Here is a 24,677-nt window from a genome sequence, read left to right on the forward strand (position 1 = left end):
ACAGCTGATCACTGCAGTCTGGGACTATATTAAAGCATCCAGAGAGCTTCACCAGAGATCACAGTGGGCAGAGGGGTCCATCTTTAACTAGGGGTCATCTGTAAGTCGGGTGTCTTTAAGTAGGGGACCGCCTGTACAGTATATACAAAGCCAAACCCCAGAGGTTGGGCCCCTGATACTGTGGGCCCCGTAGCAGCTGCTGTGGCTTCTACCGCTGTAGTCATGCCACTGCTAATATGGACTGAGCACATTGCAAAGTTTTTCAGAGTTTTTACAGTGTCTGTTATTGCTGTCCAGCCGGCAAACAGGGACTCCTTGCATCATATATCACTATGATGTAAAGACTCCCATCCACTGCACTGTGCTGAACACATGGGATCTGATGGACAGGGCATGTTCAGGTTGCATAATACAGACCCGTGAAAATCAGTTGTGAAAAAAAGAGGCAACATTGGCACAGATTTTTCAAAGGCAGCGCAAACTGCACTATGTGTGTGTCGAGTGTGCCAGATTATTAAATAGTAATGCAATTATCTAGTTTTTTTGGTGCACCTTTAACATGCAGCGTGCAACACAATGCAGCCAAGTCGCAAATGTGTCACAAACTCTAACTGAGCACTAACACACCCCTTTAAGTGCACGTTTTTTCTGTCTAGTCGACACAGTGCAGCTCCGTTCTATACACGGCGATGCTAAAGCCAGTTTACTAGATCTGGGCCATAATCTGTTATCCTCGAATAATGTTTGCATCGTTCCTGTGCAGGTAGCCTTAGGTAAAACATACAATTAGGATGTGGATTTGTTTGTGGATTCTAGAGATCATTTAAAATCCTAGGAGTAAATTGTGAAATCTTCATGATAATTTCTGTTCTAAAAAAATCTGCAACATGTACATTTTGTCCACTCAGTGGCACATACCCCAATAAATAACACCCAGTTGTCAATTTACTTATAAAAGGGATGTATAACAATTGACCAACACAACATGGAGTTAGGAGCGAAGATACTCCAGAATTGTTAAATGATGCGAAATCCAAATAATTATTAAAACAGAAATGTAAGGAGCGATGTCATTTTTGTAGATGTGCGTATTATAGATATTGTGATATAATTTCTCCTTTTATTTTGCCCTGATGTGTACTATATGCCGTGGACATGTCTTCTCCTTTCTATGCTCTGCCATACTCTATCCCAATTAATGTCAACGCTTCGCATGACAAGGTTTTATAGACCGCACCTCCTGTGTGACGCTGTTCTAGCCTCCAGAATCGAGTAATAAATTGATGATAAATCAATTTCCTGCGCACTGCAGCCTAATCTCTCTATGTCTTTATGGAACGCAGAGATGCCCGAATACAGAACAATCTCTTTTCCTCCCGTTCATCCTCTCTTGGTCGGACTGTAATGAATTCACCACATAGGAACAGGGATAATCTCCTTTGCACTGTCACACAGTTTACTCCTAAGGTCAGAAATCTATGAATGTGAAATAGGAAGGTTTTGGCTAACCATTTATTGTACAAATGTGAAAATGGTCTGTGCAAAATGAAGTTTATTTTACAAAGATAGCTTTAGCTATGAAGAAGAATTGCAACCGAGAATGAAGTTCTGTTTAACCAGCACTCCTCAGCATTGCAGGAAGGGCTTTGTTTAAAAGGTTACGAAGCCAAGGGGCAGAATAACAATTCCTAGAAAATGCAAGGCTTCTATAATATATCCTGGTTATGTAAAAGAGCAGGTTATCCACAAACTTCCTTCTAGGTTACACCTCACTTTGTACACACGGCTCCATCTCCAGAGCTGATCTTTAGCATCGAACACTCTGCACAATGAGCAATAAGCAACCTCAAAATCACGTTTGTCATATTTTATATTAGAAACATGTAAATGTGTCCTTCTTCTCTGTGATCTAGGGTCTTGGGATGTAATAGTTGACGGCACTGGCGCCTAAGATCGAATGCACACATACTGGATCACACACAGATTTTGCAGGTGGAATTTTTGTGTGGAAAATCCACAGATTAGTGTAGTGTATGGGATATCAGCAGTGAAAATAGATTTATGATCCACAACAAGTGACTTATTTCCTGCTGTTCCTGCTGCAAAATGTAACCTCTGCACACAAATAGCAGAAAATTCAGATACCAGAGGATTTCAGCTAATTTGTTTTAAGCTTCCACCACATATAAAAGATCGACGACTGGGGGACCACCAGATATCACAAGAAAAGGCATCCCTATTTCAGCCTTTTGCATGTGAAAAAGCCTTAGAAAGTTGCAATCTACAGTATATCAAAAATACATCAAATGTTGTCCGGCGAACCAGCACGAGGCTATAGAAGCCCAGAGGATCCACTCCCTGTACATGGCATGTGTGGTCCCGTCATAGTCAGGATGTTGGAGCTTGCAGAGCTGCCCCTGCCTGCCTCCCACCCTGCTGCAACTTCCTGCCACCCTGCTGCCCCTGCCTGCCAGCCTGCTGCCCCTGCCTGCCACCCTGCTGCCCCTGTCTGCTGCCCCTGCCTGCCACCCTACTGCCCCTGCCTGCCATACCACTGACAGCTGAATAAAACAGCTGACACAAGTACAATGAGTATCAAGCAGAACCAATAACAATATGCTATTGCGGGAATCACTTTATGTAGGCTGAAACCCCCTAATGTTCCCCAGTGTACATACCCCACTTGCCTCAACTCCGTGTTTAGTTACCCCCTATCTCACAACTATTGTGATAACAAAGTATACTTTATTCACAGCCGCTTCTTCTTCTAGAAATGTTTCTTCATTAGGTTACAGAAGACAATAAGTGAGGGAGGATTTCTTGCGTACACTGCAGCTGAACAGATATTCATGTTTTTCTAAATGATATTTGCATCTTATTTGTCTGTGCAGTTCAAACATAGTTCTTCATATAGTTTCCCCATTGTCAGTAACCTGCTCATCACTAGAGGAAACACTCAATACACCTTCATTTACATAGCACATTGGGCAGATATATTCTAACCACCACTGTAAACACAAACACCAGCATGCCTTCACAGGGTCCCAAACCTTCTTGCGTGACAGTGTCTGTGTGGGGTTGGTAAAGGTGGCAGGCACCTGATGTTCAGAGCTTGCACAGTAAGGCCCCACAAGAACAGATGCTCGCCCAGCTACGAGCACCCAGCTGACGGCAGGAGAGAGGAGGGGTGAACGCTTCTCCCCCCTCCACTCTCCGCAATACGGCAAAATATAGGACATGTGCGTGGTCACTCACTATGTCTATGGGAACTGTCTATTGAAACCGTGATCCCCCCCTTAAGTTTTTGTGTATGAGACCTTAACAGGGTTGTCCACCTGCAGCAACTAATTGAGATGGTTTGTGTAACGAAAGCATACCATATACAGTTTTCCAATATACCTTCTGTATCAATTCCTCACAGTTTTCTAGATCTTTGCTTTCTGTCATTCTATAGAGAGTTTTTATGTTTACTTCCCCTGGATAGAAATCAGTCCATGGTCATGTGATGTCACACAGGTGCACAACTTGTTAGTATCACAGAGTAATCAAAGCTGTATGCGCCATGAACCTATGTGAGCATGGGCAGATTTCTATCCACTAGAAGTAAACATAAAAGCTTTATATATAATGACAGCAAGCAGTGATCTAGAAAACCATGAGGAATTGATACAGAATGTATAATGGAAAATTGTATAACTTCTCCTTACTTAAAAAGTGGACAACCCCTTTAAGCAAAGTATACAGACCACAGTTTTAATGTGCACATGCACCAGGGCTCTGAAGAAGAATCAAGTCAGAGGACAATTTCAGCTTTGCTTGCCTGAATATCTAGAACGCCGCTACTGATACCTCTTAAGCCAAAAGGTTTGAGACTAGAGATGAGCGAACACTAAAATGCTCGGGTACTCGTTATTCGAGACGAACTTTTCCCGATGCTCGAGTGCTCGTCTCGAATAACGAACCCCATTGAAGTCAATGGGAGACTCGAGCATTTTTCAAGGGGACCAAGGCTCTGCACAGGGAAGCTTGGCCAAACACCTGGGAACCTCAGAAAAGGATGGAAACACCACGGAAATGGACAGGAAACAGCAGGGGCAGCATGCATGGATGCCTCTGAGGCTGCATAATCGCACCATTATGCCAAAATTATGGGCAACAGCATGGCCATGACAGAGTGACAGAATGAAGCTAGATAGCATCTAAAACATCCAATAATTGACCCTGACACTATAGGGGACGGCATGCAGAGGCAGCGGCAGCAGCGGCAGGCATGGCAACATACCCTAAATGGACTCAGGCTTCAAACCAATGGGTAGCAGAGAGGAACCAAAGGAGGTGAGCAAGAAGCGCTCAAATAATATCGGTACATGATAAAAGTTTGCCAGTATATTTTGTGGATTACACAGCAGGGTGGCGACAAAGTTAACATGGAAGCCATGAAAACAACCCAAAATTCTGCCTGACACAGCTCGTTTGATAAGGGGACCATGTATGGAGGCAGTGAACTAGTAGTAGATTAAAGGTGCTGCAGTTAAAACTATGTTAGTTGGATCTTGGCATGGAGCTGGCGCTCCGCTGCCAGGCGAGCTTTCGCCAATCCAAGCCCCTGTCTCTAGGCTACTCCCCAAACAGCACTTCTAAGAACCTTTTGTATAAGATCAAGTGTAGTAGCGTTCTTATAAGTTTAGGATATGCCGGGTGAGGGGAATGTAAACAGATGCGCAAGAAGCGCTGAAATAATATCCCTAAATGGTAAAAGTTTGCAAGTATATTTTGGGGATTACACAGCAGGGTGGCGACAAAGTTAACAACTTTGATGTGGAATGCCCTGTAATAGCTCTTGGGCGGTGTGCCTTTTATCGCCTAGGCTCAGCAGTTTCAGCACCGCCTGCTGTCGCTTAGCGATGGCACTGCTGCTGTGCCTAGAGCTACCGACTGATGGCGCCATGCCCACGGATGGTAATTCGGAGGAGGAGGAGGGGTGGGAGGAGGTATAGTAGGCCTTTGAGACCTGGACCGAGGTAGGCCCCGCAATTCTCTGCGTCGGCAGTATATGACCAGCCCCAGGGTCAGACTCGGTCCCAGCCTGCACCAAGTTAAGTGTAGTAGCGTTCTTATAAGTTTGGGATATGGCGGGTGAGGGGAATGTAAACAGATGCGCAAGAAGCGCATGATGCGCATGGAGCTGGCGTTCCGCTGCCAGGCGAGCTTTCGCCAATCCAAGCCCCTGTCTCTAGGCTACTCCCCAAACAGCACTTCTAAGAACCTTTTGTATAAGATCAAGTGTAGTAGCGTTCTTATAAGTTTAGGATATGCCGGGTGAGGGGAATGTAAACAGATGCGCAAGAAGCGCTGAAATAATATCCCTAAATGGTAAAAGTTTGCAAGTATATTTTGGGGATTACACAGCAGGGTGGCGACAAAGTTAACAACTTTGATGTGGAATGCCCTGTAATAGCTCTTGGGCGGTGTGCCTTTTATCGCCTAGGCTCAGCAGTTTCAGCACCGCCTGCTGTCGCTTAGCGATGGCACTGCTGCTGTGCCTAGAGCTACCGACTGATGGCGCCATGCCCACGGATGGTAATTCGGAGGAGGAGGAGGGGTGGGAGGAGGTATAGTAGGCCTTTGAGACCTGGACCGAGGTAGGCCCCGCAATTCTCTGCGTCGGCAGTATATGACCAGCCCCAGGGTCAGACTCGGTCCCAGCCTGCACCAAGTTAAGTGTAGTAGCGTTCTTATAAGTTTGGGATATGGCGGGTGAGGGGAATGTAAACAGATGCGCAAGAAGCGCATGATGCGCATGGAGCTGGCGTTCCGCTGCCAGGCGAGCTTTCGCCAATCCAAGCCCCTGTCTCTAGGCTACTCCCCAAACAGCACTTCTAAGAACCTTTTGTATAAGATCAAGTGTAGTAGCGTTCTTATAAGTTTAGGATATGCCGGGTGAGGGGAATGTAAACAGATGCGCAAGAAGCGCTGAAATAATATCCCTAAATGGTAAAAGTTTGCCAGTATATTTTGGGGATTACACAGCAGGGTGGCGACAAAGTTAACAACTTTGATGTGGAATCCATGAAAACAACCCAAATTTCTGCCTGACACACCTCGTTTGATAAAGGGACGATGTATGGAGGCAGCTATATGGACGACTTTTGGAGGTAGCAATGGAGACAACGTGTGGAGGCTGCTATGGAGACAATTTAATTTGGATAGTGCCTGTATGTGGCAGTCCCAAACATTTTTCAAACCAGAGGAGCAGGTAGGTGGCCCTCCAGTAAAATGGGATAGATTGAGTGCCTGTATGTGGCAGTCCCAAAAATGTTTCAAACCAGAGGAGCAGGTAGGTGGCCCTCCAGTAAAATGGAATAGATTGAGTGCCTGTATGTGGCAGTCCCAAAAATTGTTCAAACCAGAGGAGCAGGTAGGTGGCCCTGCAGTAAAATGGAATAGATTGAGTGCCTGTATGTGGCAGTCCCAAAAATTGTTCAAACCAGAGGAGCAGGTAGGTGGCCCTGCAGTAAAATGGAATAGATTGAGTGCCTGTATGTGGCAGTCCCAAAAATGTTTCAAACCAGAGGAGCAGGTAGGTGGCCCTCCAGTAAAATGGAATAGATTGAGTGCCTGTATGTGGCAGTCCCAAAAATGTTTCAAACCAGAGGAGCAGGTAGGTGGCCCTGCAGTAAAATGGAATAGATTGAGTGCCTGTATGTGGCAGTCCCAAAAATGTTTCAAACCAGAGGAGCAGGTAGGTGGCCCTCCAGTAAAATGGAATAGATTGAGTGCCTGTATGTGGCAGTCCCAAAAATTGTTCAAACCAGAGGAGCAGGTAGGTGGCCCTGCAGTAAAATGGAATAGATTGAGTGCCTGTATGTGGCAGTCCCAAAAATTGTTCAAACCAGAGGAGCAGGTAGGTGGCCCTGCAGTAAAATGGAATAGATTGAGTGCCTGTATGTGGCAGTCCCAAAAATGTTTCAAACCAGAGGAGCAGGTAGGTGGCCCTCCAGTAAAATGGAATAGATTGAGTGCCTGTATGTGGCAGTCCCAAAAATGTTTCAAACCAGAGGAGCAGGTAGGTGGCCCTGCAGTAAAATGGAATAGATTGAGTGCCTGTATGTGGCAGTCCCAAAAATGTTTCAAACCAGAGGAGCAGGTAGGTGGCCCTCCAGTAAAATGGAATAGATTGAGTGCCTGTATGTGGCAGTCCCAAAAATTGTTCAAACCAGAGGAGCAGGTAGGTGGCCCTGCAGTAAAATGGAATAGATTGAGTGCCTGTATGTGGCAGTCCCAAAAATTTTTTAAAACAGAGGACCGGGTAGGTGGCCCTCCAGAAAAATGGAATAGATTGAGTGCCTGTATGTGGCACTCACAAAAATTGTTTCAAACAGAGGACCGGGTAGGTGGCCCTCCAGAAAAATTAAATGCATGAAGTACTATAGCAAGAGCCAGTGGGCCCTGTCAAAAAATAGCCATTTTCCTCTGCTTTACTGTACAAAGAGGAGGAGAAGGAGGAAAATGAGGAGGAGGAGGAGGAGTGGATCAATTATTCAGGTTGAGCTTCCTTCACCTGGTGGAGATTGGAAATTCTGAGAAATCCAGCCTTTATTCATTTTAATAAGCGTCAGCCTGTCAGCGCTGTCAGTCGACAGGCGTGTACGCTTATCGGTGATGATGCCACCAGCTGCACTGAAAACCCGCTCGGACAAGACGCTAGCGGCAGGGCAGGCAAGAACCTCCAAGGCGTACAGCGCCAGTTCGTGCCACATGTCCAGCTTTGAAACCCAGTAGTTGTAGGGAGCTGTGTGATCATTTAGGACGATGGTATGGTCAGCTACGTACTCCCTCACCATCTTTCTGTAAAGATCAGCCCTACTCTGCCGAGACTGGGGACAGGTGACAGTGTCTTGCTGGGGTGACATAAAGCTGGCAAAAGCCTTGTAAAGCGTACCCTTGCCAGTGCTGGACAAGCTGCCTGCTCGCCTACTCTCCCTCGCTACTTGTCCCGCAGAACTACGCACTCTGCCGCTAGCGCTGTCAGAAGGGAAATACTGTTTCAGCTTGTGCACCAGGGCCTGCTGGTATTCATGCATTCTCACACTCCTTTCCTCTCCAGGGATGAGAGTGGGAAGATTTTGCTTGTACCGTGGGTCCAGGAGAGTGAACACCCAGTAATCGGTGCTGGAATAAATTCTTTGAACGCGAGGGTCACGGGATAGGCAGCCTAGCATGAAATCTGCCATATGCGCCAGAGTACCAACGCGTAAGAATTCACTCCCCTCACTGGCCTGACTGTCCATTTCCTCCTCCTCCAACTCCTCCAACTCCTCTTCTTCTGCCCATACACGCTGAACAGTGAAGGACTCAACAATGGTCCCCTCTTGTGTCTCGCCAACATTCTCCTCCTCATCCTCCTCCACCTCCACCTCCTCCGATATGCGCTGAGAAACAGACCTCAGGGTGCTTTGGCTATCAACAAGGGAATATTCTTCCCCCGTCTCTTGTGACGAGCGCAAAGCTTCCGACTTCATGCTGACCAGAGAGTTTTTCAACAGGCCAAGCAGCGGGATGGTGAGGCTGATGATGGCGGCATCGCCACTGACCATCTGTGTTGACTCCTCAAAGTTACTCAGCACCTGACAGATATCAGACATCCACGTCCACTCCTCATTGTAGACTTGAGGAAGCTGACTGACCTGACTACCAGTTCTGGTGGAAGTTGACATCTGGCAGTCTACAATCGCTCTGCGCTGCTGGTAAACTCTGGATAACATGGTCAGTGTTGAATTCCACCTCGTGGGCACGTCGCACAACAGTCGGTGAGCGGGCAGTTGGAGGCGGCGCTGCGCTGCCCTGAGAGTGGCAGCATCTGGGCTGGACTTCCTGAAATGCGCACAGATGCGGCGCACCTTCGTGAGCAAATCAGACAGATTGGGGTATGTCTTGAGGAAACGCTGCACTATCAGATTTAACACATGGGCCAGGCATGGCACATGTGTCAGTCTGCCGAGTTGCAGAGCCGCCACCAGGTTACGGCCGTTGTCACACACAACCATTCCCGGCTTGAGGTTCAGCGGTGCCAGCCACAGATCAGTCTGCGCCGTGATGCCCTGTAATAGCTCTTGGGCGGTGTGCCTTTTGTCGCCTAGGCTCAGCAGTTTGAGCACCGCCTGCTGTCGCTTAGCGACGGCACTGCTGCTGTGCCTAGAGCTACCGACTGATGGCGCCGTGCCCACGGATGGTAGTTCGGAGGAGGAGGTGGAGGAGGGGTGGGAGGAGGAGGAGGCATAGTAGGCCTGAAACACCTGGACCGAGGTAGGCCCCGCAATCCTCGGCGTCGGCAGTATATGAGCAGCCCCAGGGTCAGACTCGGTCCCAGCCTCCACCAAGTTAACCCAATGTGCCGTCAGCGATATATAGTGGCCCTGCCCGGCAGCACTCGTCCACGTGTCCGTGGTCAGGTGGACCTTGTCAGAAACGGCGTTGGTCAGGGCACGGATGATGTTGTCTGACACGTGCTGGTGCAGGGCTGGGACGGCACATCGGGAAAAGTAGTGGCGGCTGGGGACCGAATACCGAGGGGCGGCCGCCGCCATGAGGTTGCGAAAGGCCTCGGTCTCTACTAGCCTATAGGGCAGCATCTCCAGGCTAAGCAATCTGGAGATGTGCACATTAAGGGCTTGGGCGTGCGGGTGGGTTGCACTATATTTGCGTTTCCGCTCCAGCGTCTGGGGTATGGAGAGCTGAACGCTGGTGGATGCTGTGGAGGATCGTGGAGGCGACGATGGGGTTTTTGTGGCAGGGTCCTGGGCAGGGGGCTGACTAGCAGCTGACACAGGGGAAGGAGCAGTGGTGTGCACGGCCGGAGGTGAACGGGCTTGTTGCCACTGAGTGGGGTGCTTAGCATTCATATGCCTGCGCATACTGGTGGTAGTTAAGCTAGTAGTGGTGGAACCCCTGCTGAGCCTGGTTTGGCAAATGTTGCACACCACAGTCCGTCGGTCATCCGGTGTTTCCTTAAAGAACCTCCACACTTCTGAAGATCTAGCCCTCGCCGCAAGAGCCCTCACCACGGGAGCTTCACTAGTTGACAGTGGCGCTGATGCACCAGCTCTGGCCCTGCCTCTCCGTCTGGCCCCACCACTGCCTCTTCCAACCTGTTCAGGTCGAGGACTCTCCTCCGTCTCAGAAGCACTGTGTTCACCCGGCCTCTAAACCCAGCTTGGGTCTGTCACCTCATCATCCTCCGATCCCTCAGTCTGCTCCCCCCTCGGACTTCCTGCCCTGACAACAACTTCCCCACTGTCTGACAACCGTGTCTCCTCATCGTCGGACACCTCTTTACACACTTCCACTACGTCAAGAAGGTCATCATCACCCACAGACTGTGACTGGTGGAAAACCTGGGCATCGGAAAATTGCTCAGCAGCAACCGGACAAGTGGTTTGTGACTGTGGGAAGGGTCCAGAAAACAGTTCCTCAGAGTATGCCGGTTCAAATGCCAAATTTTCCTGGGAGGGGGCAGACTGGGGGGGAGGAGGCTGAGGTGCAGGAGCTGGAGGAGTGGCGATTTCGGTGACATGGGTGGACTGCGTGGAAGACTGACTGGTGGTGGACAAATTGCTCGAAGCATTGTCAGCAATCCACGACATCACCTGTTCGCACTGTTCTGGCCTCAACAGTGCTCTACCACGAGTCCCAGTAACTTCAGACATGAACCTAGGGAGTGTAGCTCTGCGGCGTTCCCCTGCTCCCTCATCAGCAGGTGGTGTCTCACCCCGCCCAGGACCACGGCCTCTGACCCCTGCAGTAGTTGGACGCCCACGTCCCCGCCCTCGTCCTCTACCCCTAGCCCTCGGGTTAAACATTTTTAAAATGAGAGTTATAACTTTATTTTTTTTTTTACTTTTTTTTGTTTTTTTTTGTGTTTTTTTTTTTTTTGTGTTTTTTTTTTTTTTTGAGTTTTTAAAACCAAACAATGCTATCCTATTGCTATGGCTATTTTCTAGCCAAGTATCAAAGGAAGCACAGTACTATGCCAGATGAGATGACACTGAGTTATTGCCTAATAGAAATCCAACCCCTACTGAATTTTGCCACTTCAGCCTTTGCTATGGATATGTGCGCCACTAAGCGCAGAACACAGCGGTCGCAAGTCCCACTACAAATTGCTCAGAATTGGCAAGTACATGCACTGCAGAAACTACAGTCACCAGCAGATCAACCAGAAATCAAATATATAGAACGCTACTGTAGGCTTCAAGAAGCTGTTTGTATTCTCCTATGGCTATTTTCTAGCCAAGTATCAAAGGAAGCACAGTACTATGCCAGATGAGATGACACTGAGTTATTGCCTAATAGAAATCCAACCCCTACTGAATTTTGCCACTTCAGCCTTTGCTATGGATATGTGCGCCACTAAGCGCAGAACACAGCGGTCGCAAGTCCCACTACAAATTGCTCAGAATTGGCAAGTACATGCACTGCAGAAACTACAGTCACCAGCAGATCAACCAGAAATCAAATATATAGAACGCTACTGTAGGCTTCAAGAAGCTGTTTGTATTCTCCTATGGCTATTTTCTAGCCAAGTATCAAAGGAAGCACAGTACTATGCCAGATGAGATGACACTGAGTTATTGCCTAATAGAAATCCAACCCCTACTGAATTTTGCCACTTCAGCCTTTGCTATGGATATGTGCGCCACTAAGCGCAGAACACAGCGGTCGCAAGTCTCACTACAAATTGCTCAGAATTGGCAAGTACATGCACTGCAGAAACTACAGTCACCAGCAGATCAACCAGAAATCAAATATATAGAACGCTACTGTAGGCTTCAAGAAGCTGTTTGTATTCTCCTATGGCTATTTTCTAGCCAAGTATCAAAGGAAGCACAGTACTATGCCAGATGAGATGACACTGAGTTATTGCCTAATAGAAATCCAACCCCTACTGAATTTTGCCACTTCAGCCTTTGCTATGGATATGTGCGCCACTAAGCGCAGAACACAGCGGTCGCAAGTCCCACTACAAATTGCTCAGAATTGGCAAGTACATGCACTGCAGAAACTACAGTCACCAGCAGATCAACCAGAAATCAAATATATAGAACGCTACTGTAGGCTTCAAGAAGCTGTTTGTATTCTCCTATGGCTATTTTCTAGCCAAGTATCAAAGGAAGCACAGTACTATGCCAGATGAGATGACACTGAGTTATTGCCTAATAGAAATCCAACCCCTACTGAATTTTCCCACTTCGGTCTTTGCTATGGATATGTGTGCCACTAAGAGCTAAACACAACGGTAGCAAGTCCCCCTGCTAATTCCTCACAAAATGGTAAAAGATGCAAATTAAAATAAAAAAAGTAGAACGTTATTGTAGCCCTAAGAAGGGCTGTTGGGTTCTTTGAGAATCACTCCTGCCTAACAGTAAGCTAATAGAACACCCTAACGCTTTCCCTGAGCAGCAGCAGCTCTCTCCCTAGCGGCATCCAGAGACAGAATGATCCGAGCAGCGCGGCCAGCGGCTAGTCTATCCCAGGGTCACCTGATCTGGCCAGCCAACCACTGCTATCGACGTGTAAGGGTACCACGTCATGCTGGGTGGAGTGCAGAGTCTCCTGGCTTGTGATTGGCTCTGTTTCTGGCCGCCAAAAAGCAAAACGGCGGGAGCTGCCATTTTCTCGAGCGGGCGAAGTATTCGTCCGAGTAACGAGCAGTTTCGAGTACCCTAATGCTCGACCGAGCATCAAGCTCGGACGAGCATGTTCGCTCATCTCTATTTGAGACCCCAAACCCGATATGCATGATGGTGATTTAGAGACCACAAACCTCAGTTTCTTATATATATAGGCAGTCCCCGGGTTTCGTACAAGATAGGGTCCGGAGGTTTGTTCTTAATTTGAAATTGTATGTAAGTCGAAACTGTATATTTTATAATTGTAGATCCAGACAAAGAAATTTTTGGCCTCAGTGACCATTGGAGTTTAAACATTTTTTGCTGTAATGGGACCAAGGATTATCAATAAAGCTTCATTGCAGACACCTTACAGCTGATCATTGCAATCTGGGACTATAGTAAAGCATCCAGAGAGCTTCACCAGACATCAGAGGGGTCTGTCTGTAACTATGGGTTGTCTGTAAGTCGGGTGTCCTTAAGTAGGGAACCGCCAATATATATATATATATATATATATATATATATATATATATATATATATATACATACACATATATTGGGCCAAAGTTCACCTGTCAGCTTAAACCATGTCCCGCCTTGATCCTAGCTTCATCCAGCATATCATATTGTCTTGCTATATCCCTTTGAGATGACTTATTATAAAAAGCTTCTCCCCCAGTGACACACACACATATCTGGGCACGATCAGCCAGAGTAGGACACATCTGTGAATGTCATTACTAGTAAGACCCCTTGGCACAGTGAGATGTCAGCTTATGTTTTAGAAAGGCAAATACTTTACATATTTAATCTGTAGAAGCTAGAAGGTTGATATGGATCTTCTAAAGAAGAAGTATGTGACACATTTATGCTCCATTTGCTGCCAAAGCAGGGAACAAGATATCATGTAGCCGCCTCCTTGTATATTCTTCAGACATCTGTTACGCATAGTTATGATCTTCTCCTCTATACAAATTAAACTTTTTTTTTTCCATTTGTGTACAAGACGGAAAGTTGCTGAATCAGCAATGAGGCAGAGCATGAAATAGCAGGTATCAAGCTTCCAGTTTGCAGTACAGAATTAGCTGCATGTCTCAGTGTGCGCTCGGCCTCCTCAGGCTAATTTAGGCAGCAAGCGAAACAGTTTGTGGTAGAGACACAGAATATATGTCGGACGCTTAGTACAGAACAACACTTCATAGAAGCGCCATCCAAACTATATCACTATATTCATCATCACAATGGCTGCGAGGCAGCACTGCAATGGAAAGTTACGCTCTTAGACTTACGTATATTAATATTTGGACATGTGTGACTCTCACTTCACGATACAATTCACTGTAATCCAGCAGACAGAAGTATATGTCACGGTCACTGTATGTAGCCGTTCTAGGTAGGCCCCCTCATGGCCGGTTGGTGCAAATTCATGATCATATTGTAACAATAAATAGCTTACACATTTCCTTGAAAGATGAGATATACATTAAAAACTACAGGGTAAACAGAGGCATAACCGTAATATACATATCATATACAGATTTGTATACTCAGACATGCAAGCTACAATCACACATTTAAACACTAATGCGCACACATATGGAGCATATACACACACATACAGTGTCATATACAAACATACAATATATATACTCACATACAGTATAGGCAGACACCATATACCATATACACATACAGCATATACACATCAAAGTTTATGCTATATACATATTATGCTGTACAATGTATAAAATTTATGCACATCCTCCACTCTTTAGTGTGTCAAGGCGCATGTTGGGATCCCCTGACACTGCAGGCCCCATAGCGACAGCTATGGTTGCTATCTTATAGTCACGCCTCTGAGGTTAAAGCACATGTAATGAATACATGGTTAATCCATGGTTACATGGTTACGTATTTACGCAAATACGTAAATTAAAGGAAAAAATAGAGAAAGTACTAATTTATTCATTTATATTTCTGTTCATTCTGGGTTTAGGAGTCCAGTGGGTGGTCCTACCAGTGATTAACAGCTTTTTCTATAGGTAAAAATACACAGAAAGGGCTGTCAATTACTTATAAGATCACATACAGAACCCCATAAGCTCAGTATGGACAGAAATGTAAATCAATACATTAAACTTATTCTGCTCTATAACATGAGATCAGACGCATAAGCTTCAAGGCACCTGTGGAGGATTTGCTTTGATGCAGTCTTTGTATCATATACCCAATAAAGTCATCTATAACTAACTGTAATCAAGTATGATGTGACACAGCTATAGTCTATTTGTTCCACTTTCCTGCTGCTACTGTAACGAAAAGCTTTCATGGATTATCAATTTGTATGTCAATGGAAATATACTACCTTGTATCTGTATTATCCAGCCGTCTAAGCACCTCACTAGACTAAGGTGCAGGCAAGAAATTGCCTATATTAGAAGAGTGAATGAGGTCCATCAAGTGCATATCATAAACCCTACAGGAAGGCAAAAAAAACCTGTAGAAGGCTGATGGCAATCAGTTCATAGTTCCTCCATACCATTCATGGTCTCAAAAAAATGAAATTAATATAAAAGTACCTCTTTTAAGAAATGATGACACCAACTTTGGGGTCTGGCACTACTGGGATGAATATATATTAATATATGTACTGGCATGTACTGGGATGAATATATATTAATAGTTATTAAAGGACTATGGCCAGAAGTAATGTATGCAGGAACTGATGTGGATCTCAGATTGAATCTATTTTGAAGCAAGTTGTAGTAAATCTGTCCATCGTCCTACTCCACCCCTTGTTTTCAGTAAGACCATCTTATGACAGTTTTTGGTGTGAAAGGCAAGATAAATACACCCCCCCCCCCCTTGTGTTTTGTGCACAAAGATGAAATCTTCAGTTTACTAACTGTCTGATTTCTATAAGCTTCTACTTTCCTGTTTCTCTAGGATAATTAACCCTCTACATCAAAGTAATTCAAGCGTTTCTTTGTTACTGACAGTGCCTAGAAAAAAACACTATTTTCCAAGTCCTGCTTTTGAATGAGCGCTAGCAAACATCTGCACTCATATAATTTACAATATGTTCTCCGATACATCTTCAGAAGAAAGTCTCGAGCTGCTCCGCTCTTAATGAAGGAAGCATTTAGCGCTATCAAGGGACCCTAGGCACCAGAACACACCTGCATAATCACCTAACGTTGTTCTTTCAATGAACAACCTTAAGACGTTTTCAAATCCTTTGAGGTGCTTTATCCAATGGCTAAGTAAAATTGTGTACCCACTGCAGAAACAAAAAAAATGCAGCATAAAAATCAAATTTCTTTCTTCTCTGAAGAGAGTAAGCAACAGAGCATCTCACCTAAGGGTATTACAGATTCTACTAAAGAGAGATTTGGCCTTGGGAGACAGTGATCCTATTCTGGATCAATGCATTTTATTCAGAGTTTGAAATAAATCTAAGGAATGGGTATTTGCCCACTCAGTCAACCATGAAGAAGGCAGAAAACTATTCAGAAAAGGAGGGGGGATCTTGGCTTATTTGTGGAATGACTTGACTTAAGTTATAGGTGAAAAAAGAAAAAATAGGATGCTGAGGGTATGGATGGTTTAACCACATGGATGCCTGTCATACAATCTGGGAAGTGGTTGTAATAGATATATATATAAAACATCAATAAGTCCAATATTGAGATCAAGATATCGTGTAATATGGTTTATTTGAATATTGATATTTACAAAATAATCTAACAAATACAATATCATAAATGATACATTACATTCACAGAATAAGTAACATGTGAATGAGCCGGAGCAATTTTTAGTAGGCACAAAAATGTGTGCACACTTAATGCAACAAGACTCATACAGGTTGTGTAGTATGTCATGTTGAGAAGATCAAAAATGGTAAAGTGTGTAGATGAAAATGAAAGATTGAAGAAATAAGGTAGAAAAGAATGACATGAACAGAAAAAAAAACAAAAAGTAAGGAAACTTGTATAGAAGGATTATATAATGAATGGATTAACGGAAAGAAAGGGAAGGAAGAATCCTAATGACATTCCATAAAGGGAAGCTATTCTTTTGTATTGCATTCCTGTTGTTGAACCCTTCCACTTACTGAACAGAGAAAACCCAACATTTCGGATTCCTTGCTGCTCCAACCACCCACTTGATCCCCAACCTGTTACCAACCCTCTGTTCTTCCGCTGTGTCATATCCTGGTTCATATTATATTACAGACTTCTTGTTGGCTTCTCTGACCCTCCCTATTCTGTTTTCAAGAATACACATTCAGAGACTGAATTATGAAGCAGGTAAAAGACACATAGGAGGACCAGATACCAAGAGAGCACCATACAACCAGAAATTAATGATCAAGAGGATGTCGCAGGTCAATAGTTCCATCTTATTTAACAGTTTTCTGTGTAGTATAAAACTATATTGTCAATAGCTATATATGGCTTATTTATGCATCTGTATTTTGAGGCGTTAAGTTCTTTATAATAATAATCATTATTTATGTAGCACCATCAAATTCCATAGCGATATACAGATTCTGGGAAACATATACAAATAAAATAAGACATTACAGTGCAATAAGTGAGTGAGGGCCCTGCTCGCAAGAGCTTACAGTGAGTGAGGGCCCTGCTCGCTTACAGTCTATGAGGATAAAGGGGGTGACACAAAAGGTATAAGAGCTTGTATAATGGTTCAGCAATTTTGGGACAGAAAGAGAATTTGAGACAAAAGTTACAAAAAAAGTAATCAAAAAGATTCCAAATAGTTATAAGCTATTTCCTACACCTGGAAAGGTATAGAATTGCGAATACGTTTGCTACTTTTTTGCAACAACATTGTTCTAGATGCACTAGAGACAATAAAAGTAGCAAATAAAGAAGAAAAGACTAAGCCAATAATTAGACACATGTGCAGTAGTGGATTATAATATGGGTGGTTTGTTCTGTAGCCCAGGGTCTAAGCCTTCTATGGGGCCCATGGTCACCCAAAACGCCCACCAAATTTTATACTGAGAAGTTCTTTCACCTATGAAATCCTCTGTTCCTGCTCTCAATACACATGTACAATAGAGCCATTTCAGGACCTTTGAAGATCCTCCAAAGGTCCCAAAACCACAGATTGAAAGCAGACAGAAGAGACATATGTGCCGTTGCCCAAGAAGTTTGATTCATGTGTAGCACAAGATTATTGGATGTGGAATTATGAATCAAGAGTAAACAAATAATGAATAATAGTTATCATAACCACTGACTTTCCATAACCAGTAACCATGTACAGTGACTTTGCTACAGATTTCTCCATTTGCATTGTTAAGATTAATATCTAAATTAAAAAGTAATTGTAAAGCTGCAGATTTAATCCACACAGCAGGTCCGTCTTCGCATGGATTCCATGGATTTTTTTCCTGCTACTTTAAATCCTTTTCTAAGAAGAAATTCTGCATCATTTCAAAAAGTTTCATTTTTTAAAACTCTTAAACACTCGCTGCAACTAAAAGCCACATTGGACAGTGACCTACAACGTGGATTTGATTTTTAACTCTCGTACACCAAATTATATAATACAAAAACCTCAAAATCAGGCAATTTTATGTAATGGCAATGAAACACACTACTGGCATTCAGCGGTCTGCCCCTTCAGGTGTGACCCCAGTCTAATGGCTCTTTCACAAAAACAATTTTTTGTCCAAGTATTGTCCCATTATTGGATCCAGTGGTTAATGGGAAAACATATTCTAGTGTTTATAAACACACAACTATCTTCTTATTTGTATCCTTTGTGTCCATTGGTGCAGGACATACAGGACACACGGATGGGACGCGAATAAAAAAAAAATCCGGTATACTCAGATTTTGCACTGAAACAAATTAATTGTGCAAAAAAGTGTTCAGAATCCTATTTAATTTCTTTTTAATTAAAATACAGATTTCTTTCTCATTGGCAGAATGACAACACTTTATCTTTACATAAAATCCCATTTCCTGAATGTATTCACTAAAAAGTGGTAAGATATACAATTTCAGCTGTAACGGACCCATGATTCCCACATCTAATAGGCCTCCTGATGAGTATCCCTGCCAGATACTATATAATTTTTATGTCTTCTTTTCCGCTTTTTTTTAAAACTCGCCCTTTAATCTGGATCTGAACAAGCCTCTCCTTACATACTAAATCTCATCAATGGTGGATGCATTCGAGGATTTCCCACTGAAGATTTGCCAGGCAAAATCCCTTAAATCAACTTGCAGCTGAAGATTCACCTCCTTCGACACCAGCCCGGGAGCGATGAATGATCACTAATGTGCACTTGTCCTTAGAATCGCCCCTAGGACTAGTCCTCGCTCACTTGCTTCAATATATTCCATTACACCAACTAGATTGTAAGGTCTGGAGAATACAAATGTAGATTTTTAGGTCTAGATATGGGTGACAATTGAAATGGATAGAAAATCAAGGTTTACATTCTTGGGGAGTCGGCCAAGAATTCTGCTATAGATTTCTTTATTATTTTATTTTCTTAAAACCAACATTCCAAAATTATTCAAAAATCTTTTAAAAAAAAAAAGAATTTAAAAATTGTACATACTGAAGTCTTATTGAAGTCACAATCTAGATGGATACAGGTATTTTATTGATGGAGCTTGTTTTTTGGGTTTCTCCCTCCATCACATTACTAACTCTATAGATAGGGGTCCACTTTGTCCACTTTTTTTTTTTTAAATAAAATTAGCATCTCAAAAATGTGTCACTTCCCCTCTGAAAACCGAACGTGTCTATTAATGCAAGAAGCAGATTGTCTTCTCTCGTTCCTTAATTTGTTTCATCTAAAAGCAATTCACTCAACATCTTGTCGCCCTCTGGCAGCATGGTTTGCTTATCTGCACTTAATTTCTCATTTGGACCAAAACAAACTCTTTATAGCAGTCTGCTAACTGGGAAGGAGGGGGCAGCCATTGTGAGAGCCAGGGTAATGCCACAACAAAGGCAACGACAATGAATTGCTTCCTCTCCAGTTGATAACGTGTTAACAGGAGTGGGCCGACTGGTGAAAATGTATGCTGATATCCTAGAAAATTAAATTCCTAAAGAAAAAAAAAATGAACGCTAAAAGATTACTATTCAGTTTCGACACCAATTCCAAATTTTATTCAATTTCTATGATATAAAATAATAATACATGGAACTCAGATTTATTGTATTTACATAGAATTTCCCATTTCCACCTGTAGTAACACATCATGTGTCATGTAAAAAGGAAATCCTCCGCCTTTCATCACATTTGGTTATTCTCAGGTGAATTCTCCCCTTCTAAATATTTTGGATGCTATTTCTACAATATTCAATCTTGTTTGTTTCCAGAAAAGAGACACTTCTGAAGTGTGAAGGATTGTGTATTCACTGCTGCTGCTCAATACCAGCCACAAAAGCCTTGTCTTGTACAATAACAAAAGTGTATTATTTGCTGGTGTTATCTGTCACAGCCTAATAATGAGCCAACGTCAAATCTCTGGGTATTTTTAGCAAGACATTTTCCAGTTTTCTTTGCAAAATGCAAAGCTAAATATAATTACAGTTCAACATACATTGTCACACAATGGGCAGGTAAATAAGAAATAAGTTTTATATGAAGTTTATGAATCATAAAGAAGCATAAAAAGGGAGAAAGGAAAATAAGACTGATGCAATAGGCTGTGAATGTTTGTCAATCAGTACTATGTACCTACATATGGATGTATATCCTGGGTGAAGACACAGGGATGTTTCAGGATCATGTAGATATGTACAAAGGTGCAAGGAAAGATACACATGGAAATAATACATATAGGTGATGGAATAGATAAATCAAATATAGATTAAACATGGAAAGAAGGAAGGAGGAATGATACATATATAATAGATAAACAGATAGATAGCTAATAGATACATAAAACATAGATAACACATTAATTGAGGGAAGAAAGGAAAGAACGCTGATAGATGAACAGATAGCTAACAGATAAATGAAAGATAAATTAAACAGAAGGAAAGAAGGTCAGAAGGAGGGATGAAAGAAGGAATGGATAATACATAGATAATAGATAAACAGAAAGAGAGCTTATAGATTGTAGAAGGATTGAAAGAAGGAAGGAAAAGGGAGGAAGAAAGGAATGATAACTAGACGACAGATAAACAGATACATTGTTAATAGATAAATCAAAGATAGACTATACATAGAAGGACGAATAGATAGAATATTAATGGTAGATATATAGCTTACAGATATGAAAAGGATAGATAATGATAGAAACATCGAAGGATAGATAGACAGAAAGAACCGGAGATAGATACACCGTACGTAGATTTGTCCTGTGGAATGTGTACTATTAATACTTATTAATTAATACTTATATGTATACAAACATTTCATTTATTTCACTGATCCCCCTGTGTAGAATATGCATTGGCTGCTGTATACCGGATAACATTGCTTCATAATCAAATCAATAAATCAAACTTTCCTACATTCAAAAGAAAATCCTCTGTAAGGAACAGAACTAAAACTCAGATTCCTTGTAAGAGCAAAGGCATGAAACACATCTCCTCCACATGGACCTCATGTATATTCCTATCATCCACTCAGGGGATGTCATGATTCAAGATTCAGACAGTCAACAAGAATATATTTGCCTTGTGGCTTAATTTTGTCTTTAACCCCTTAGCCGCTGCAGGGTTTGATGACGGCTAGTATTACAGTAGTAAGACACAGAGGGTGTCTTTGAATCTGTGCCTTACACTACCCATCAAAATATTAGTAAAACAAAGAGTGATCAGTGGGTAAGAGCACCCACCGTGTAACATTTCTATATTTCTACATGAACAATTCAATGGCTTCAAAAAGTGACAAACCTACATTTATCTTCTAAGAATCAGAATAATTTCATTTGTTTAAGCAACTATGAATAGATCCACATCAAAGAATGGCGCTCCCCATTATACTCCCAGTCCGCCCTGATAAATAGGAGGATCATTTCAGTTAGCAGAGATAGAGGGTAAATGGGGGATGCTAAATTTATTTCTACACCATGGCCTTAACAAGACAAAAAGAGGCCTAGAGTGAAAAGAGCTCTTGAGATTACAAATGAAGAAACTATGAGGTCATGTGTCAAGAGGCAGCACACAATGATAGACCTCCGAGGTCACAGCCAAGACACCGCATGTACAAAGCCACACGAAGGGGTTAAAAGAGCATTCTGCAGGCTAGGCTTTATCTGACAATGTTGTCTTGCCAGACTCATTCTTTAGTGAGTCTGTGTCGTTTAACCCTCTCAATCCAAAGGCCCCAAACATGCCTTCAAGGGAAATGCTGCCACCGCCAAGTGACGTCTCCAGCAGGTTGTGCCGTCTAAAAAAGTCACAAGAAAGGGATAAGCTACCGAATGATATAACTCCAAGGGAAGAAAAAGCTCCAGGTAGCAGATTTATATGCAGTGATTTGTAAACCAAAAAGCCTGCAAGTGCATGGCATGTGGAATACTGTGTGTACACATTACACATCTCATTAAAAGAAAATAAACTAGTAAGAGTTATCACACCCACCCCTGTGCAAATAAACACAGGAGGCAGCGGGGAAGGAGGCCAATGGCGGTTACATATGGGATCCTGGCATGAAAAGTGGAACTTGGCCGCTGTGTGAGGGAGGGAGCAAGCTTGCTTACAAATCCACCTGCACTAGATCCCTGATACACTATTAATATGCATGATGTGACGTCCAGCCGCAGAACAGGGCATGTAGTGATATACTGTACAGTACTGCGGCCATACAACTTCTCCCAGTTCTTATTTACTGCACCATTATCGCCATTATAGATTTTACTATTATAATAATGCACACGTAAATTCATTCCCAGGCCTGAAGCTCCACTCACAAACTGAGCTGTACTAAACAAGTGAGGAAATTTACAACACTCTTCATGCAATGGAAAGAAAGTAACAAATCTCCAGAATAATGGATGGTAAGGAGGAAGCAAAGTCAGTGTTCTACTAGAGAAAGATACAGTAGCTAGATGGACAGATAGATAGATAGATAGATAGATAGATAGATAGATAGATAGATAGATAGATAGATAGATAGATTGATAGATAGATAGATAGATTGATAGATAGATAGGCAACAGATTAGATTTGGAATAGATAGATAGGTACATAGATAGGTAGATATTGTATAGATTGATATTGAATAATATATGGTGGATAGATAGATAGATAGATAGATAGATAGATAGATAGATAGATAGATAGATAGATAGATAGATATTCTGTGCTTGACATAGGAGTAATGCAGAAAAGTCTCTTGTCATGGAATAAACCTTCACCTTTTTACTTGTTTTTACCTTGGAGTTCTGCCTCAGGATTTTTGGGATAGATATATGATAGAGTATACACATATATATGGATCTAAGTTACAATAAACCTGATTTTCAGTTACATCACTACTTAAAGGGGGTCCCCATACTATATATCCCTGCACCTGATGATCACTTAACTTTTTTTTTTTTAGCAAACAACAGAATTCCATCAGGGAAGGCGGCATGTGTCCCAACACTCTGCTGTACCTGCTGCCAGAACATACGTCGTCACAAGTGAGAAGCCTTGGGAGCCTGTCAAACAGGCATGACCAGAAGTGAGAATATACACAACAAACAGACAAGGAGGTGGAATGAAGAGTAGTCCACACACGGCGCAGCCTGTCATCACCCTCTGATATCCCAGGATAAGCCGTACACCTGTACAGTACAGATAACCACCTGTTACCTCTTATAATGAAGAAATGACATGTATGAGACCAGTAAGAGGGGAAGTGGGGGGTACAAGAAAGAAATAATATAGAATCACAATATCAAATATGTGCAGCCACCCATAGAGGTCACATCATGTCGCCCTGACATGTAACCACTACCTGGCATGTCACTAGTAAACAATGATGTGCACAGCCCAGGCAGGACTGCCCTATAAATAGATGTAATGCTGTGGATGCCAGGGCAACCCCAAAATTGTCTGATGATCTCACAGAGAAGTAACACACAGCCCAGTGTGCGGGCTCTGGACTGGATGTGGCAATGAAGTGTACAAGTCTATAGTCATCTGATTAACCCCTTCTTCGCAGAGCGAACATGACATATGCGTGGAGCAGAAAAAAAAACTAGAGAAGTGCCATAGACCTCATAAGAGACATGAAAAGGGGGTCAACACTAGACAAGTTACCAGTCCAGGTTTGAGCACTTACCCGCCTGGCTGCATGCCCCCTGAAGTGCTCCAAGTGCCCACAACACGGCCAGCCATCCAAAGTATTGGTGATGCCTAGCTCCACACATCCTGGTGATGTAGGTCATTTTAAATCCTTTCCAAAATTACATGTCCCAGGGGCATATCCTTCCCTCCCAAATCTCAGAGTAAAGTGTCAGCCAGTAGCCTCCTGTGACAGTGAGAGGAAAGTTCTTTCCAAGCAGCTGGGTATCCTCTAAGCTGGTGACTTAGTGTCAGGTCCTGCTGTAGTCAGAGCCTTGTAGTGGCTATGCTCCAGTGTAGGCTGCCTGGCTCCATACAATCATATGGGAAGCGCAGAGCTGCCACACAGGACCTCCCCACCTCGGACAACATGCACGCCTACCCACAGCAGTCTCAGCAGCGGATTGGCTGCGGCACTCCCCCTGAACTTGAAATCCACATGCAGCCTGCACCTGTCACTCTCGCCTGCCACAGCCAGGACGGCACATGCCCGGAGCAGGGGGGCAGCACCAATGTATCACATTCATATCATCACACTGCGCATTGTCATATCAACAACAGTTACACATTGATTATCATAACATACAATAAACAGGAACTCTTGATAAAAATTGAATATTTTGCATCTCAGACAGCATAGAAGGGGTTAACTCTTAAACAGGTAAAGATGCATTTTATTTTTGAGAATTTTTATTGGTTTTATAACAATAACATAACTGACAG

The 24,677-nt window shown here is 43.2% G+C and overlaps 1 protein-coding gene across 2 annotated transcripts in view; it reads right to left on the reverse strand.

Annotated features, from left to right (window-relative positions):
* ERBB4 (erb-b2 receptor tyrosine kinase 4) overlaps positions 1-24,289 on the reverse strand; it is a 642,433-nt gene extending 618,144 nt beyond the window's left edge. For both annotated transcript variants that reach the window (XM_072121352.1, XM_072121351.1), the window contains exon 1: positions 23,953-24,289. In XM_072121352.1, coding sequence (XP_071977453.1) covers positions 23,953-24,058 — 106 coding nt within the window. In that variant the 5' untranslated portion in view covers positions 24,059-24,289. The remainder of the gene's footprint in view (positions 1-23,952) is intronic.
* Positions 24,290-24,677: the final 388 nt, after the last annotated feature.

This window comes from Engystomops pustulosus, chromosome 8 (genome assembly GCF_040894005.1).
Source record: "Engystomops pustulosus chromosome 8, aEngPut4.maternal, whole genome shotgun sequence".
NCBI lineage: Eukaryota > Metazoa > Chordata > Amphibia > Anura > Leptodactylidae > Engystomops > Engystomops pustulosus.